The 17,050-nt window shown below is 33.0% G+C and overlaps 2 protein-coding genes across 2 annotated transcripts; both read left to right on the top strand.

The window, feature by feature from the left end:
- The first annotated feature begins 9,838 nt into the window (after nt 1-9,838).
- Nucleotides 9,839-11,623, top strand: LOC119611998 (chitinase-like protein Idgf1). The gene is made up of 3 exons (XM_037967703.1): nt 9,839-10,026; nt 10,087-10,611; nt 10,818-11,623. Exons 1-3 carry the CDS (start codon nt 9,894-9,896, stop codon nt 11,525-11,527), a joined length of 1,368 nt encoding a protein of 455 aa, XP_037823631.1. The 5' UTR covers nt 9,839-9,893; the 3' UTR covers nt 11,528-11,623.
- Nucleotides 11,624-14,074: 2,451 nt separating this feature from the next.
- Nucleotides 14,075-16,611, top strand: LOC119611995 (chitinase-like protein Idgf1). Its single transcript, XM_037967701.1, has 3 exons — nt 14,075-14,279; nt 14,346-14,897; nt 15,892-16,611. Exons 1-3 carry the CDS (start codon nt 14,162-14,164, stop codon nt 16,542-16,544), a joined length of 1,323 nt encoding a protein of 440 aa, XP_037823629.1. The 5' UTR covers nt 14,075-14,161; the 3' UTR covers nt 16,545-16,611.
- Nucleotides 16,612-17,050: the final 439 nt, after the last annotated feature.

Raw genomic sequence — 17,050 nt, 5'->3', positions numbered from 1 at the left:
AAAATTAGTAAAATGATTTGTATGTATACATAACATATGTGTGTCGAATTTTATCCCGATATCTTTATAATTAAATGAAATATATGTGTTTAAGTGATTTTCGGAAGTGGACTTTATATGGGAGCTATGACCAATTATGGACCTATCCGGAAAAAATTTCGTAGAGTGATTTATATTTAGACTAAACATATTTGTGTCGATTTCATCAAGATAGCTTTATATGACAATGAAATATGAGCTTTTAAATGATTTTCGGAAGTGGGCCTTATATGGGAGCTATGACCAATAATCGACCGATCCGTAAAAAATTTCGTAGAATGATTTGTATGTACACGAAACATGTTTAACTCGAATTTTATCACAATAGCTTTATTCATCAATGAAATATGTGCGTTTAGGTGATTTTCGGAAGTGGACCTTGTATGGGAGCTATGGCCAATTGTGGACCGACTGAGATCTGCGTTGACAGTTCATATTATATTTGCATGTGCAAAATTTTGTGCTGATACCGATATATTTGAGGGAGTTATTAGCGATAAACTAATTTCCGGGAATATATACCTTTGTATGGGGGCTATGGGAAATATTGGATCGATTCTAAAGATTTTCAACATAATTGATCACTGCCATGAAAAAATAATGTGTGACAAAATTTATCGAAATATCTTTAGTAGTTTCTGAGAAAACTTCAAAAAAATTATGAAAAAAACGTAATTTTTTTCGAGGTAGTCTGAAATTTTTACTCATAGCTTTTTACGTTGTGAACCGATTTTGCTGATTTCCAATACCAAACTGCTTAGGATAACAATAAATATTTTGGGTGAATTTGGTTGATTTCCTTTGCTTAGTTTTAACGTGAGCGTGTTTTACACAGACAGACAGACAGACGGACAGACGGACATAGCTAAATCGACTCAGAATTTCATAAGGACCCAGAATATATATACTTTGTTGGGTCTTAGATGAATATTTCTTGGTGTTACACACGGAACGACAAACTTATATATACCCTCTATAACCACTGATGGTGGTGGAGGGTATAAAAATGAATTTTTACGAAAAAAAAGAAAAATTGATCGAAAATTTCTAATTAAAGGAAATTTTATCGAAAATGTCTTAATAAAGGAAATTTTACTAATAACACCTGAAATAAAGGATCGTTGGATTGGACCACTAAAATGGGGACAATTCCATCGAGAGCATGACGATTTGCCTTCTCTTTACGAATATAGAGCAAATTAATCGCTAGAACATACTCTCTGTGATTGCCAGGCTTTCATCGAAATTAGATATATATGCGGGGGAACGATGATAGATCAGATAGATCAGACACAGTACTAATAGGAACATTTTAAGGAACTACACATCTGGATTTCTGAACTTTGTACGATAATTTATTTATATATGTATGTATAAAAGAGTACCGTTACTGACTGACTGATTCATCATCGCACAGCCCAAACGGCTGAACCTAGAATAATAAAATTTTGACAGTAGATGTGTTTTTGGTTATATAGATCCACTAAAAATGGATTTTAGTAAATTTGTACATTTAAGGTGTAAAAAAGGGAAAAAACGGGTAAAACAGGTTTTCTAATTATTTTACCTAATATTAGTGATACAAGAAAAATTTTAAATGCACCTGTATCTACTCTTAAAATAAGCAGATGGGTGTCTGGAACTTTTTTGAAATTCGTACTTTTAAGGGGTGAAAATGTTTAACAAAGGTGATTTTGGTACCTTTTTTGGCCCTTTATAACTTTTTATAAAGGGTACTTCAGATTGTACATTTATAATGGTTAACCGGAATAAATCCTTATTAAATGAGAATTTGTTGAGAGAGATTTTTCCTTTTTCCGGTACTTTTTGATATTTTTACGAAATTGAACATAGAAATATAAAATTTAAAATATAGAGACCTTAGTGAATGAGAATCTACTGAAAGGGACTTTTGGTACTTTTTCATTCATCAAATTATATTTTTTGAATTGTGTATAATATTGAACACAGAAACATAAAATGTTTGATTAAATAAGAGGTATTTTATAGTACTTTTTTTCAAATAGTAATTTCGAAATTTTCTATAATGTGGAAGCTAAACGAATGAAACTAAAAATACAATCTTCTTCCTGAATGCGAGTTTATTCACGTAATATTGAACGTAAAAACTGAAACATTAAAAAAATTTTAAATCAATTTTAATTTTCTATAAAAGTAAACAAAATTTTGTATGTATTTAATATTGGTTAGGGTAGCGAAGCACCCAGGGTATGCTAGTACATTCATAAATCTCTTTATAGGTTTTTTCACCAACATAATCCATTAAAAGGATCGAACAACAGGTCCAATAACGGCCTAATGAATTTTTAGAGAAAGTCCTTAAATTGGAAAATTATCGAAACTTTTTAAAAATGGAAACCCAAAAAACATGGTCTACAACTGTAAACTCATAACAGTTTGACGTAGCAAACACTTCTTTGCTTACTTAACATTTCTACTCCCACTGTTTATAAAGCAGTACAGTACAATTTATGATTTTCAAATGAATGCGATTTTAATGAAAATATTATTTTAACTTTTCGGAATTAAATAGTTACAACATAAGAAAAGGGTGATAAACGGCTACACAATAAGAAGATTCCCCAGAAATATGACTAGAAGATAGCAAAAAAAAAAACAGTAAAACTTGTAGTCATGTTGTTGAGAACATTTGTAAAAATTTACATACAACAAAAAAGAGTTCATTTGAGAATGTCTAAAAAATAAACAAAAATATAAACAAGTAAGAAATTATAGTCGGGCGAGGCCGACCATATAATACCCTACACCTTTGACAAAAATATAATGTGATTTAGTTGCCATAATAAAGCATTTAAGTTGAATTGTACCTTGCCTTAGATATACATACTTAAGCCGTTTATTGTTGAATAAAATTGTGAACATTTAAGTGAAATTTTGATGGGGGCTTTTCATAGGGGCTAGGGTCATATAAGAACCTATTATTATGGAATTCGTGGGGGTCATCAAGTCTTGTATACAACTTGTTTATTGCAGCTTTTTGTCGAGATATGAGTATATTAAACATAATTATGAACTTAAAAGCCCTTTTCGGCGGGTTCAGTTGTATGGGGTCTAGGTGAAATAATGGACCGATGTAAACCATTTTCAACAGGCTTCATCTACGGTACCATAAAAGATCATGTGCCATTGAATTATCTTCAAAATTGCGACCTGTAGTTTGATTACAAGTTTTAAAAGCCCTATTCGGGGGTTCAGTTGTATGGGGGCTAGGTGAAATAATGGACCGATGGTAACCATTTTCAATAGGCTTCGTCCCTGGGACAATATAAGATCATGTACCAAATTTCATTGAATTATCTTCAAAATTGCGACCTGTAGTTTGATTACAAGGTTTACATGGACGGACGGACGGACATAGCTAAATCGATTCAGAAAATGATTCTGAGCCGATTGGTATACTTTAAGGTGGGTATAGGACCAATATTATTGTGCGTTACAAACATCAGCACAAACCCAATATACCCTCCCCAATAAAGTGGTGTAGGGTATAAAAAATCACAACGAACTTCTAAAACCTTAAGGCTTTTTCCTATTTGTTGCAAAGAAGAGCATAAAGGGGTTTAATGTTGGATTTTATCCGGCTACTTTTACTACTCGGTCTGCCTTTGTCAGTGAGAGTTTGAGATTTAAAACAGGTGTTGGGTTTTTCTTTCTAAGTGGATTTAAGTTTTTAATTAATGCTTGTAAAAATTTAATTATTTTTGTTAATTCTTTTTTTTGCCAGAGAAAAAAACTTTAATAAATTTTATTGAAAAAAATTTTGTTATTTGTGAAAAAATGTATTTAATATTTTCATATAATTTATTTACAAACCACTTAATTTGTTTTTATTTAATCAGATTCTGTGTTAATTGTGCAATTTTTTAACCGTTACAAATTTTTTTGCATAAATAAAAGTATGCATTTTAGCAGGGGCGTTATGTGAGGGTTAAGTTCATTAGAATAAAAATGGAGGTTTATAGAGGTGGTATTCCTCGTACTTGATGGGTCTCTAGAGTCCTTACAATCATGCTAAAGGACTGTAGTTAATCGAATATCTTTGTAATCCGAAGTAGTCCAGAATTTCTATTAGAGTACTTACTATCTAGTTGAGGCTAAAGTACGAATACGTCTCAAGAAGTTAAAGATTGGATACCGCAAAGTTGGAATCACAACAGACACTTTGAGGTGCCCCTTGCACTTGTACGAGGGCTTAATAGATTCCAGAGATCCCGTAGGATTGCTAAAGAACTGCAGTAAGATGAGTGTCACTGTAATCCGAATTAGTCCATTTCTATTATACCACTATCTAGGTTCAGCAAAAGTACGAATATGTCTCAATAAGCCCAAGATTGGATATCGCATAGTTGAAATCAAGCAGACACCTCGAGGTTATTGCACTGGGCTCTTCGAACTGTTTCAGGAAGATTCTCAGCTGTCTACTATAGGCGAAAAATGGTCTAACTCAATCCCAATTGCCAACCCATAGGTATTCGACAATAATCGTCATCGGAGAATCATTGTTACGGACAAAAGTATCCTGGTTTCACTACTGAAAAAATGCTATATACAGATCAAGATTCTACACAAGATGAGCAAAATATAGAACTATATAGGGAGATATAGGTTAAAGGATGGTGGACGTCTGACGTAAGAAATAAGAACTGGAAAGACGTTAGTGTGTGAAACTCGAAAAACTGCCTGGAGGAATGAGTCCTGGAAGTTCTTTAAGAAAATAAAACTCCAAGCTGAAGGATAATAGTTGAAATATAGTAATAGACGCTCAGACAATGGAGAAAAAAATTCTGTTAATTGAGATTTGTCTCCCGATATCATGGCAGCATTGACGTACTAACATCTAACCATAAGTATATACAAAATCAATATCTTACCTGATGAATTATGAATCCAGTACGATGCATGTACCAATTACTATGTAACATAATGTCTGAAGAATGAATGCCTCAGAGACCGCAATTGTATTACCAGATATCTTTTGATAACCTGGAAGCCAATATAATCATATTGTGGAATGTTTCGCTATTTTATTTAGCGATGCCCGGCGTTCTAGGACCAAGTCTGATGTAGGTTAAATACTCTTAGGGCTTCCAGGTTATCGGTATATACTATTCGATTAATCATCCTCGTTTATTCGATAAAACCTTCCCACCGGGGACATGTTACCTTGATGAAAGACCCCATCTTGGTATGTTTGGATCCAATACCTCTGGTCTGCCGGGACTATAAACTGGTGATGATCAGATGTATTTCTTTGGAATGATTTGATTTGGAGTCGGACCAGAGAACCACATAATCTGGTACTACGGTGGCCTGTTTCCCCAGGACTTTGTCCTGGCTGGTCAATTGGTTTAGGTTTCTTCGTGATCCACGTAGGCGCTGTGGTTTAAACCCAAATTCGCGGGAAGAGAATGTCGGTTAAAGGACTGATGCACGATGAAATCTATAATTTGGGATAAGTTCGGTAATGTTGCCGAAGTCAACAGATACTGCACAGAGGAGTGACTTTGGAATTTACCTTTGTATATGATACAGGATGAATGTACGGATATTACCCGCCCTTATATCTAGAGTGAGTGTGTTGGATGTTGTTCTCAATGAGTGTGTCGGATGAATGAGAAATGTGCTGGGTTGAATGATGATGGATGAAAGGTATCTTATATTAGTGATACAAATGAATTTTCCTTTCTTGTCCAGGTATGTTCAGGGAAAATTTTGTTCATACCAGATTTACCACAGTGTGTTTTCTGTGAGTAAGAAAAAAGTCCTCACCTTATTTAATGGATTTGTGTTTCGGACTACCTAGGTGCTGTTGCCGACTCAACCGAGGACAACAAGCATATGTGGTTGTAAACGGAAATGATGTTTTTACATCTCGGAAGTTAAGCAATGGGACAGCAATGGTCATATATTGGATAGCATGAGTACTTGAGCAAAGTGCTTGTACATGGACCGGCAGAACCATGTATAAAAAGGGGCTTTGGTGAGTCCTCACACCTCACCTTGTGGATGAAAAATAATGACCGTGAAGTATGCCTATACGGCAGGTGTTCGCATAAAGCATTTCGACGTTCATTCGATAAAACCTAAGTCACTTCCCAGCCCGTTTTATAGCTGATAACTCAGCCTTAACAAAGCTGAAAATTAAGCCTGAAGAAAGGAGATTGATCAGATCGATACTATAAATGGTACTGAGTACTAATTGAATTGATTACCACTTAACCAGTTATCTTGAGCTATAGACCAATTGGTACTTTAAGATCTTTATATACTATAACTTCACTTAAAGAGATTTCCAGAGACAAGGTTCCTGCCTTGGCTACTTTACTGCTCTTTTGGCTGAAATCTAAAGTTATATTGATGAATCCACAAAAAAGGATTTCAAATATCCACGCCCCTGTTAAAATATGTTATTAATATATTTCATATGAACTTTTTTGCATTAATGTTAATATTAATTTATTTTTTGTACATTTTGCTATTAAATAATTCGTTTTTTTTTTTTTTTCGTTAATACTTAATTCTTGTACACAGTTTTTTAATGTAATTAAAAAAACAATTGTTTAACATAAAAAATTCATAGCTTTCAGTTAAGGGTTTTTTATCGTTCTCAGAGTTTTTTTTTTGGTGAATGTTCTGTCATATCAATATGGCTGGTGGTGCTGTAACATTATTACATTTATGATTTTAAATTATATTCACTTGTAAATTTGTTTTCACACTTTTTTATAGTGAATTCTTTATTTTATATTAAATTAAGCAGAGATTCTTAAACAGTTTACAGAAACTAAAAATTTTCCAAAAAATAAGGAAAACATTTAAAATGTTAATAAAGATTCTTTAATAATCATCTAGGGTTGTAATTAGCTTTACTTTTTTTATAGTGATTTAACATTATTTAAGATTCTGTGCCTTTAGCATTAACTGCATATGAAAAAATTAAAATATTTATTAATGTCTCATTTTATTTCATTCGATATTGTCATGTTTATAAAAGTTTCATGTGGTTTTTTCAAAGGCCTTTAATTATTATTTATAATGTTGTTTCTTTCATTGAGTTTCCTTTTTTGCTGCCGTTTGCATTGAGTTATTAAAAATTATAATAATTAAAACATTTTTTTAAATTATTTTTTAAGCAAAAAAAAAAAAAAATATTGGTTAGTTGGTTTTATTGCAGATCAATATCGTAAATATGGACGAAATGAGAAACGAAATTTCAGATCGAAAGTTCTGGTGGGTTAGTCAAAAATTTCTTTTGACATTGTATTAAATAGTTTAACTGCAAAAATTAGAAATTAGGTTTTGTGAACTCCAGTTGAATGAACTAAGCGGGGCAATCACGTAGAAGGTGTTTGTTTTATTGACATAGTGGACCACCTGAGTACTGTTTCTTCTCTCGGACATTCACCGATCATAATCAACAACGCGACTAAAGAAACAGACTATAGTCCAGACTGGATTAGTCCTGACTAGAATCCAGACTAGACTAAAGACTAAGCCATAGTACAGATTATATTTATACTATAGCATAGTCCAGACTATAGAATATGCGATATTCCTGATGATAAACCAGACTATAACCTTGATTAAAGTCTAGACTAAAACCTAGATGAAAGTCATTACTATAGTCTAATTTATTTAGTGGTTTTAGATATCACTATATTCCAGCCAATGGAGCAGAATATAGTCATGCATATAGACCAGACTACGGAGTGTGGTATAGACCGGTGTAGTGCAGAACATGTACTTAATTAGTTAGCTAGTCAGTTAGTTAGTTAGTTAGTAAGTTAGTTAGTTAGTTAGATAGTTAGTTAGTTAGTTAGTTAGTTAGTTAGTTAGTTAGTTAGTAGTTAGTTAGTTAGTAGTTAGTTAGTTAGTTAGTTAGTTAGTTAGTTAGTTAGTTAGTTAGTTAGTTAGTATAGTTAGTTAGTTAGTTAGTTCGTTAGTTAGTTAGTTAGTTAGTTAGTTAGTTAGTTAGTTAGTTAGTTAGTAGTTAGTTAGTTAGTTAGTTAGTTAGTTAGTTAGTTAGTTAGTTAGTTAGTTAGTTAGTTAGGTAGTAGTAGTTAGTTAGTTAGTTAGTTAGTTAGTTAGTTAGTTCGTTAGTTCGTTAGTTAGTTAGTTAGTTAGTTAGTTAGTTAGTTAGTTAGCTTAGTTAGTTCTTTAGTTAGTTCGTTAGTTAGTAGGTTAGTTAGTTAGGTAGTTAGTTTTAGTTAGTTAGTTAGTTAGTTAGTTAGTTAGTTAGTTAGTTAGTTAGTTAGTTAGTTAGTTAGTTAGTTTTGGATTTCTACGCAATAAAATGCAATGAGACCGGTTTTTATACCCTACACCACTTAGTGGGGAGGGTATATTGGGTTTGTGCTGATGTTTGTAACGCACAATAATATTGGTCCTATACCCAGCTTAAAGTATACCAATCGGCTCAGAATCATTTTCTGAATCGATTTAGCTATGTCCGTCCGTCTGTCCGTCCGTCCATGTAAACCTTGTAATCAAACTACAGGTCGCAATTTTGAAGATAATTCAATGAAATTTGGTACATGATCTTATATTGTCCCAGGGACGAAGCCTATTGAAAATGGTTAAGATCGGTCCATTATTTCACCTAGCCCCCATACAACTGAACCCCCCATAGGGCTTGTAATCCTTGTAATCAAACTACAGGTGGCAATTTTGAAGATAATTCAATGAAATTTGGTACATGGTCTTATATTGTCCCAGGGACGAAGCCTATTGAAAATGGTTAACATCGGTCCATTATTTCACCTAGCCCCCATACAACTGAACCCCTCGAATAGGGCTTTTAAAACTTGTAATTAAACTACAGGTCGCAATTTAGGAGATAATTCAATGAAATTTGGCACATGATCTTTTATGGTACCGTAGATGAAGCCTGTTGAAAATGGTTTACATCGGTCCATTATTTCACCTAGCCCCCATACAACTGAACCCCTCGAATTGGGCTTTTAAAACTTGTAATCAAACTACAGGTCGCAATTTTGGAGATAATTCAATGAAATTTGGCACATGATCTTTTATGATACCATAGACGAAGCCTATTGAAAATGGTTACCATCGGTCCATTATTTCAGCTAGCCCCCATACAACTGAACCCCCGAATAGGGCTTTTAAAACTTGTAATCAAACTACAGGTCGCAATTTTGGAGATAATTCAATGAAATTTGGCACATGATCTTTTATGGTACCGTAGATGAAGCCTGTTGAAAATGGTTTACATCGGTCCATTATTTCACCTAGCCCCCATACAACTGAACCCGCCGAAAAGGGCTTTTAAGTTCATAATTATGTTTAATATACTCATATCTCGACAAAAAGCTGCAATAAACAAGTTGTATACAAGACTTGATGACCCCCACGAATTCCATAATAATAGGTTCTTATATGACTCTAGCCCCTACGAAAAGCCCCCATCAAAATTTCACTTAAATGTTCACAATTTTATTCAACAATAAACGGCTTAAGTATGTATATCTAAGGCAAGGTACAATTCAACTTAAATGCTTTATTATGGCAACTAAATCACATTATATTTTTGTCAAAGGTGTAGGGTATTATATGGTCGGCCTCGCCCGACTATAATTTCTTACTTGTTACAATTAATGTGGTTTTTACAACTCTCGTAAATTAATGCATCAACCGATTTGTCATGCTGTGAATTTTTCTTTAAAACCACATTATGGCTAATTATACTTCATTATTGCATTAAAGTAGACATCTTCATATTTATTCAGTATAAAATAATTTCAGTTTCATTTAAACAGCCTTAAAGGCAACTTAAACGAAAGTAAATACTACAAATGTTCAGACTAAAACTGGCAATATTAACTCTTGTGGGGGTTATATATTTCTCGTCATCTGCTAAGGGACAGGGGCAACCAGTATCAAAACGACTAGTATGTTATTACGATGCTGTTAGTCCTATAAAACCAGGTAAGGTAACAAATACATTGAGATCCTCAAACTCTGATCTTGTTTCCTTTTCGTACACAGAATCTACCTACAATTTTGAAAAATACTTTTCGAAAGCTCTTGCCAACTGCAGTCATCTGGTCTATAGTTACGCTCAAATTCTACCACAAACCTTCGAAGTAGGGAAAATAAGATTGGATCCAAAACCCAGCGATTTGAAAGCACAATTTCCCCATTTAAAGATATTCTTAAGTGTGGGTGGTGATAAAACGGAATTATCTCCACAATATTTACAATTCTTGGAAGCTGGCATTGTCAGACAAGAACATTTCAATGAAAATGTGAGAACCTTCTTAAAACTCAATCATTTTGATGGTTTGGACTTGTCATTTCCATTGCCACACAATAAACCACGACAAGTTCATACAGGTTGGGGTAGATTAGTCAAAAATGTGAAGAAAATTTTTACTGGTGATGAAGTTATTGATGAGAAAGCGCCGAATCATAAGCGGCAATATACGGACTTTGTTAAGGGTTTAAAGAACGACCTTGTGAAGGTGAATATACAGTTATCGATGACGGTATTGCCAAATGTTAATTCGTCGTGTGAGTATTTTGAAGAGTGCATTAATTTTTAGATTCTATAGCAGTTTCTTAAAAGTTTTCAATGATTTTGGCAATTTCCATTTGAGTTTAAATTTTATAAAAAATCGAAAAATGTTTTAAAATATTAATCTACAAAATTTAAATTTTCGTAAATGTCACTAGATTTTATTAATATCATAAATAATTGATTCAAATTTATTCTACAGGGTACTTTGACATCTTTAAAATTCACAATGACTTCGAATTCATCAACCTCTTCGCATTTGATTTTCTTACACCCGATCGAAATCCCGAGGAGGCTGACTATACTGCACCTATTTACTTCAAAGACGGTGCCGATCGTTTACCTCACTACAATATTGAATATCAAGTCGATCATTGGATAAACAATGGCTGTCCAGCAAATAAACTTAATCTCGGTATAGCAACATATGGTCGTGCCTGGAGGCTGACTACTGATTCCGGGTTATCTGGTGTTCCAGTAGTCGAAAGCACTGATGGTGCTGCTGATCAAGGAAAAATATCTCAAATGCCTGGCCTTCTTAGTTGGCCCGAAATTTGCATAAAATTGCGTACTAAAGGCCTATTACAGAAGGTAGTAGATCAAGAGCATAAGTATGGCAATTATGCCTTCCGACCGGCTGATAACATTGGCAACAATGGTATTTGGATAAGTTTCGATGATCCCGAGTTTGCTGGCTTTAAAGCGGAGTACGCTAAACAGCGTGGCTTGGGCGGGGTGACTTTGTTTGATTTGCAACATGATGATTATCAACGATTTTGCATGGGTCCCCCATTTCCGATATTAACTCGCATAAGCCAGGTTTTGGGAATATTACATCAAAAGTACAAGCATACTGTACCCATCAATAATAACGTTATTCCCGAATATTTTTTAAATAAACAGTTTCCTTAGTTTTCCAACGAATATGTTATAGTTTTTAAGACAAATTTCTACTTTATATGTATTTTAATAAAACGTCCTATATTTTATATATTCCTAGACTTGGAATTTTAGTTTTTTTTATTTAAGATTTTCTCAGAAATCACTTTAGATTATTTTCTTTAAACGGCAAAACACGTTTCTCTATTTTGTTGTAGTCATGTGTTTTAAAATTTACTATGAATTCTGTATTTTTCAATTCTCAAAACATTTCTACCGAAAATTTTGTCATACATATTTGTTTAATAATTTAAATATAGATTAATGTTCTAATCATTATGAGTACTTAGTACGTAATACGTAATCACTCATTAAAACAATAACGAAACACAATTTTGTCTGATTCATATCAAAATTCTGGAAAGAGTTGTACGACTTTTGATATTGAATAATACAAATACAAACAAATAAAACAACGGAAAGAAACAAATATAAATAAATTAGCAAGTACTGACTAAATACTGTTCTATATGACGTTTTTGTAATGTGTTTTGAATTTTTAAATAAAAACCCAGTAAATGTTTTGCAATTCAGATCATGTTTAGCACTAAACGAATTTAATTTTAAAGAAGTGTTCATTCGCCAGATATTGTGACTCTTGGTATAAGTAGCACTTCTTCCTTTCAGCAATCAAGGTCAAAAACAGAATCAGTAAAGTATCTTGGGACCATTCAATATTATTGAAATTCGGTCCTATTCAATAACAATCTAGTCTATAGTATATTCTATAGTCTAGTCGATAGTATATTCTATAGTCTAGTCTATAATATATTCTATAGTCTATTCTATAGTCATCTATTAGTCTATAGTCTAGTCTATAGTCTAGTCTATAGTCTAGTCTATAGTCTAGTCTATAGTCTAGTCTATAGTCTAGTCTATAGTCTAGTCTATAGTCTAGTCTATAGTCTAGTCTATAGTCTAGTCTATAGTCTAGTCTATAGTCTAGTCTATAGTCTAGTCTATAGTCTAGTCTATAGTCTAGTCTATAGTCTAGTCTATAGTCTAGTCTATAGTCTAGTCTATAGTCTAGTCTATAGTCTAGTCTATAGTCTAGTCTATAGTCTAGTCTATAGTCTAGTCTATAGTCTAGTCTATAGTCTAGTCTATAGTCTAGTCTATAGTCTAGTCTATAGTCTAGTCTATAGTCTAGTCTATAGTCTAGTCTATAGTCTAGTCTATAGTCTAGTCTATAGTCTAGTCTATAGTCTAGTCTATAGTCTAGTCTATAGTCTAGTCTATAGTCTAGTCTATAGTCTAGTCTATAGTCTAGTCTATAGTCTAGTCTATAGTCTAGTCTATAGTCTAGTCTATAGTCTAGTCTATAGTCTAGTCTATAGTCTAGTCTATAGTCTAGTCTATAGTCTAGTCTAGTCTAGTCTATAGTCTAGTCTATAGTCTAGTCTATAGTCTAGTCTATAGTCTAGTCTATATTCTAGTGTATAATCTAGTCTATAGTCTAGTCTATAGTCTAGTCTATAGTCTAGTCTATAGTCTAGTCTATAGTCTAGTCTATAGTCTTGTCTATAGTCTAGTCTATAGTCTAGTCTATAGTCTAGTCTATAGTCTAGTCTATAGTCTAGTCTATAGTCTAGTATATAGTCCAGTCTATAGTCTAGTCTATAGTCTAGTCCACAGTCTAGTCTATAGTCTAGTCTATAGTCTAGTCTATAGCCTAGTCTATAGCCTATTTTATAGTCTAGTATATAATCTATAGTCTCGTTTATAGCCTAGTTTATAGTCTATAGTCGAATATATAGTTTAGTTTCCACGTTTTCTATGGTCTTGACTATAGTCTAGGACACAGTATTGATGATTCTGTCTATAGTCTGGACTACAGTGTAGTATATTGTCTGTGCTATAATCTAGCCTATGCCGTAAGTAGAACCATAATTTATTCTATAGTCTGAAATAGATTTAGAAATATAGTTTGTATAGTATTCAGTGTAGTCCAAATAACAGTTAGATGTGTAGTCTGGACTATAGTATTTGGAATATAGTCTGGACTATAGGATTTGGAATATCGTCTATTTAGTAGTTTTGACTTTAATCTAAACTAAATACTTATCTATATTCAACTCGATAGCATGACTTATATTATGGTCTTTGGTATGTACTATAATATAGTCTGGACTGTAACCATGCCTTTATTCTTGACTATAGTCTAGTCTTTAGTTTATGCTATAGTCTAGTCTTTAGTTTACCCGATATTGTTTTTGATTAAGGGTAGAAATAAAGTTAAAATGTTTCTTTTCTCTTAAGATTTTTGAGTTGAAGTACCACAGTAGAATCAGACATCTTCTGTCACTTAAGTAATAGCAGTAAAATTTTTAATTTAAAAGAAGTATTTAAAATTCCAAAACAATTTCGCTGGGTTATATTATTCATTTATTAAAATCTTGAAAAAAACAAAACAAATCAAAAATATTAAAAAAACAAACCTCGGATTTGATAAGAAACTTGTCTCGAATTAATCGTACATAAAAATACTAACATCGTATTTTAGCCATTAAAGCTGCTATTCAAAAATCAGTTGCAATTTAAAACTCGTTCGAAACACTACAGAGAACAAACAAGTATTTATTGCAAATAGTAATAATTCCACAAAATATGAAAAAGCTACTTATAAATTCTTTAGCACTTTTGTGCTTAATACAAAGTTCCTTGGCTCAACAGACAAATAAACGATTAGTTTGTTATTACGACTCAGAAAGTTCCACTAGAGCAGGTAAGGTTTTGTACAATTAAAATTGGCGTGTAGTTCGATTAAATCATATCAATATATAATTTACAGCCTTTGCTCAATTACCACAACATGAATTGGAATATGGTTTACAATTCTGCACCCATTTGGTTTATGGCTATGCTGGTCTAACACGTGAGACTTATGATATCTACAGTCTAAATGTGGATCGTGATATGTTCCACTATCGCCAAATAACCGCTATGAAATCGAAATTTCCTCATTTGAAAATATTTTTAAGTGTGGGTGGTGATAAGGATATCGATACAGTGGATCCTAATAAATACATACACTTTTTGGAGGGTGGTAAACCTCTATATCAAAATTTCATACAGTCCTCGATTAATCTGCTTAAGACTAACGGTTTCGATGGTCTCGATTTGGCTTTCCAATTTCCTCGTAATAAACCACGTAAAGTTCACTCACAAATTGGTATGGTCTGGAAAAAGTTTAAGAAATTGTTTACGGGAAATTTCATTGTCGATACAGAGGCAGAGATCCATAAAGAACAGTTTACGGATTTTGTGGGTGATTTGAAAAATGCCTATAACATTGCTAATTTGTCATTGAGTTTGACAGTGTTGCCGAATGTTAATTCAACATGTAAGTATGGACATTTTTGATTGATTAGTGATTATCGAATAGTTCTTAATATTGTAAAGTATTTCACGATTTGATGTATAGTTTGGACTATATTGTAGCCTAGTCAAATCTATAGGCTGAGCTATAGTATGGACTATAGTCTGGTAAAAAGTCAGGACTATTGTTTAGTCTAAAGTCTGGACTTTAGTTTATTCTAAAATCAGACCTATAGTTTAGTCTATAGTCAAGTTGATAATTTGAAATATAGTTTGGATTATAAGTTGGATTGGATTATAGTCCATAGTCTCGACTATAGCTTGATCTGTATTCTAGACAATAGCCTATTCTATATTCTGGTCTAGTCTTTAGCATGGACAATAGTCTAGTCTATAGTCTGGACTACAGTCTATACTGTAATCAAAACCTGAGTTTGGATGTGAATACGTAGTGTAGTCTACAATCTGGCCTATAGTCTAGTCGATAGTCTGTACTATAGACTGGTAGATAGTCTGAACTACAATTTGAACTTAATTTTGACTACGATATGCCTAGATAACAGACAAATCTACAGTCTGAAGTCAAGTATAATGTCAGAAATAGAGTCTTGTCTAAAGTCAGAACTATAGTATAAAATATAGTTTGGATTATAAGTTGGATTGATCTATATTCCAGATAATAGTATATTCTATAATCTGGAATATAGTCTATCTTATAGTCTGAACTATGGTTTTGGCTTTAGATTGGCCAATAAAGTGTATAGTCTGGACTATAGTATATAAGTAGTATGAACTGTAGTCTGGATTGTAACGCGGTATACATGAAATATATAAAGTCTATTCTAGTCTATAGTCTGCCATATAGTCTAGGCTACAGTCTGGCCAATAGTCTGGACTATGGACAAGCCAATAGTTTGGTTTACAGGCTGGACTACTATCTGAAAAACTGCATATTTTAGTACAACTTATAACTTACTTGAAACCCTAAATTATATTTTTATATCTTTACATCCATCTAGGGTACTTTGATATTCCCAAAATCCACAATCAATTCGAGTATATCAACCTATTTGCCTTCGATTTCCTCACACCCGAACGTAATCCTGAAGAAGCCGACTACACTGCACCCATTTATCTCAAAGATGAACAGAATCGTTTGCCTCACTATAACATCGACTTTCAAGTACAACATTGGATTACTAATGGCTGTCCGGCCAATAAACTTAACTTGGGCATTGCTACTTATGCACGAACCTGGAAAATAACCACCGATTCTGGATTGACGGGCATGCCTGTGGTGCCAGCTACCCAAGGAGCAGCAGAGGCAGGTTTACAATCGAAAAAGGAAGGTCTCCTTAGTTGGCCTGAAGTATGTGCCAAAGTGACCATAACACCGGCTGGAGATTATAGAGGTGCCAATGCTCCCGTACGCAAAGTAACCGATTTAGAGCATAAATATGGTAATTATGCTTTTCGTCCAGCCGATGAAAATGAAGAACATGGCATTTGGATGAGTTTTGATGATCCAGACTTTGCTGCCATTAAGGCTGAATATGCCGTACAGAAGGGTATGGGTGGTGTGGCCCTGTACGATATTAGTTATGATGATTTTAGAGGCTTATGTACGGGCGCCAAATATCCCATTTTGCGTTCGGTTAAAAGTTATTTATAGATTACGTTTAGTTATTAAGGAAATTTCTAGATTTTAGTGAAAAAAAAAATATATTTTTAAAAAAAAATTGCCTCGTAATTTATTATACAATTTGCTAAGTATTGACCTTAAGTGTGAGTATATTTTTCATGCTTGTGTTTTAGAGATTAAAACCTTAAATAATGTATATGTACATGTTCAAATACTAAGAAATTGAAATAAATAATTTAAAATATTTATTTCCCCTATCGTAGTATCAACTAAATCTATATACTTTGCAAACAAACGCCAAAAAAAAACTACAAAACTATATTTAATTTACTTAAAGCTAAGCGATAAGCTGATTGACAGACTGACTACTTAGCATACACAATAGTAACGTGATCACTATAGTTGCTCTGATGCGCTGACGTTGTCATTGCTGACAATTCTGTCAGCTTTTATAAAAATATAAACAAACAGAAATTTAAATACTTTGTATTATTGTGCTCAGCATCTTATTATTATCTTTATCATTCTCAAAAAAA

The sequence above is a fragment of the Lucilia sericata genome, unplaced genomic scaffold (genome assembly GCF_015586225.1).
Source record: "Lucilia sericata isolate MDLA Ls3-8-SP2 unplaced genomic scaffold, ASM1558622v1 Contig001577F_arrow, whole genome shotgun sequence".
Classification (NCBI taxonomy): Eukaryota; Metazoa; Arthropoda; class Insecta; order Diptera; family Calliphoridae; genus Lucilia; species Lucilia sericata.
This window is presented reverse-complemented; position numbering and strand designations above follow the sequence as displayed.

Bases quoted from the DNA above. Each gene is read 5' to 3' on its own strand.
- LOC119611998 (XM_037967703.1), top strand. From the start codon at position 9,894: ATGTTCAGACTAAAACTGGCAATATTAACTCTTGTGGGGGTTATATAT. The intron at 10,027-10,086 runs GTAAGGTAACAA...TTTCGTACACAG, and splicing joins TGTTAGTCCTATAAAACCAG to AATCTACCTACAATTTTGAA. The intron at 10,612-10,817 runs GTGAGTATTTTG...TTTATTCTACAG, and splicing joins GCCAAATGTTAATTCGTCGT to GGTACTTTGACATCTTTAAA.
- LOC119611995 (XM_037967701.1), top strand. From the start codon at position 14,162: ATGAAAAAGCTACTTATAAATTCTTTAGCACTTTTGTGCTTAATACAA. The intron at 14,280-14,345 runs GTAAGGTTTTGT...TATAATTTACAG, and splicing joins AGAAAGTTCCACTAGAGCAG to CCTTTGCTCAATTACCACAA. The intron at 14,898-15,891 runs GTAAGTATGGAC...ACATCCATCTAG, and splicing joins GCCGAATGTTAATTCAACAT to GGTACTTTGATATTCCCAAA.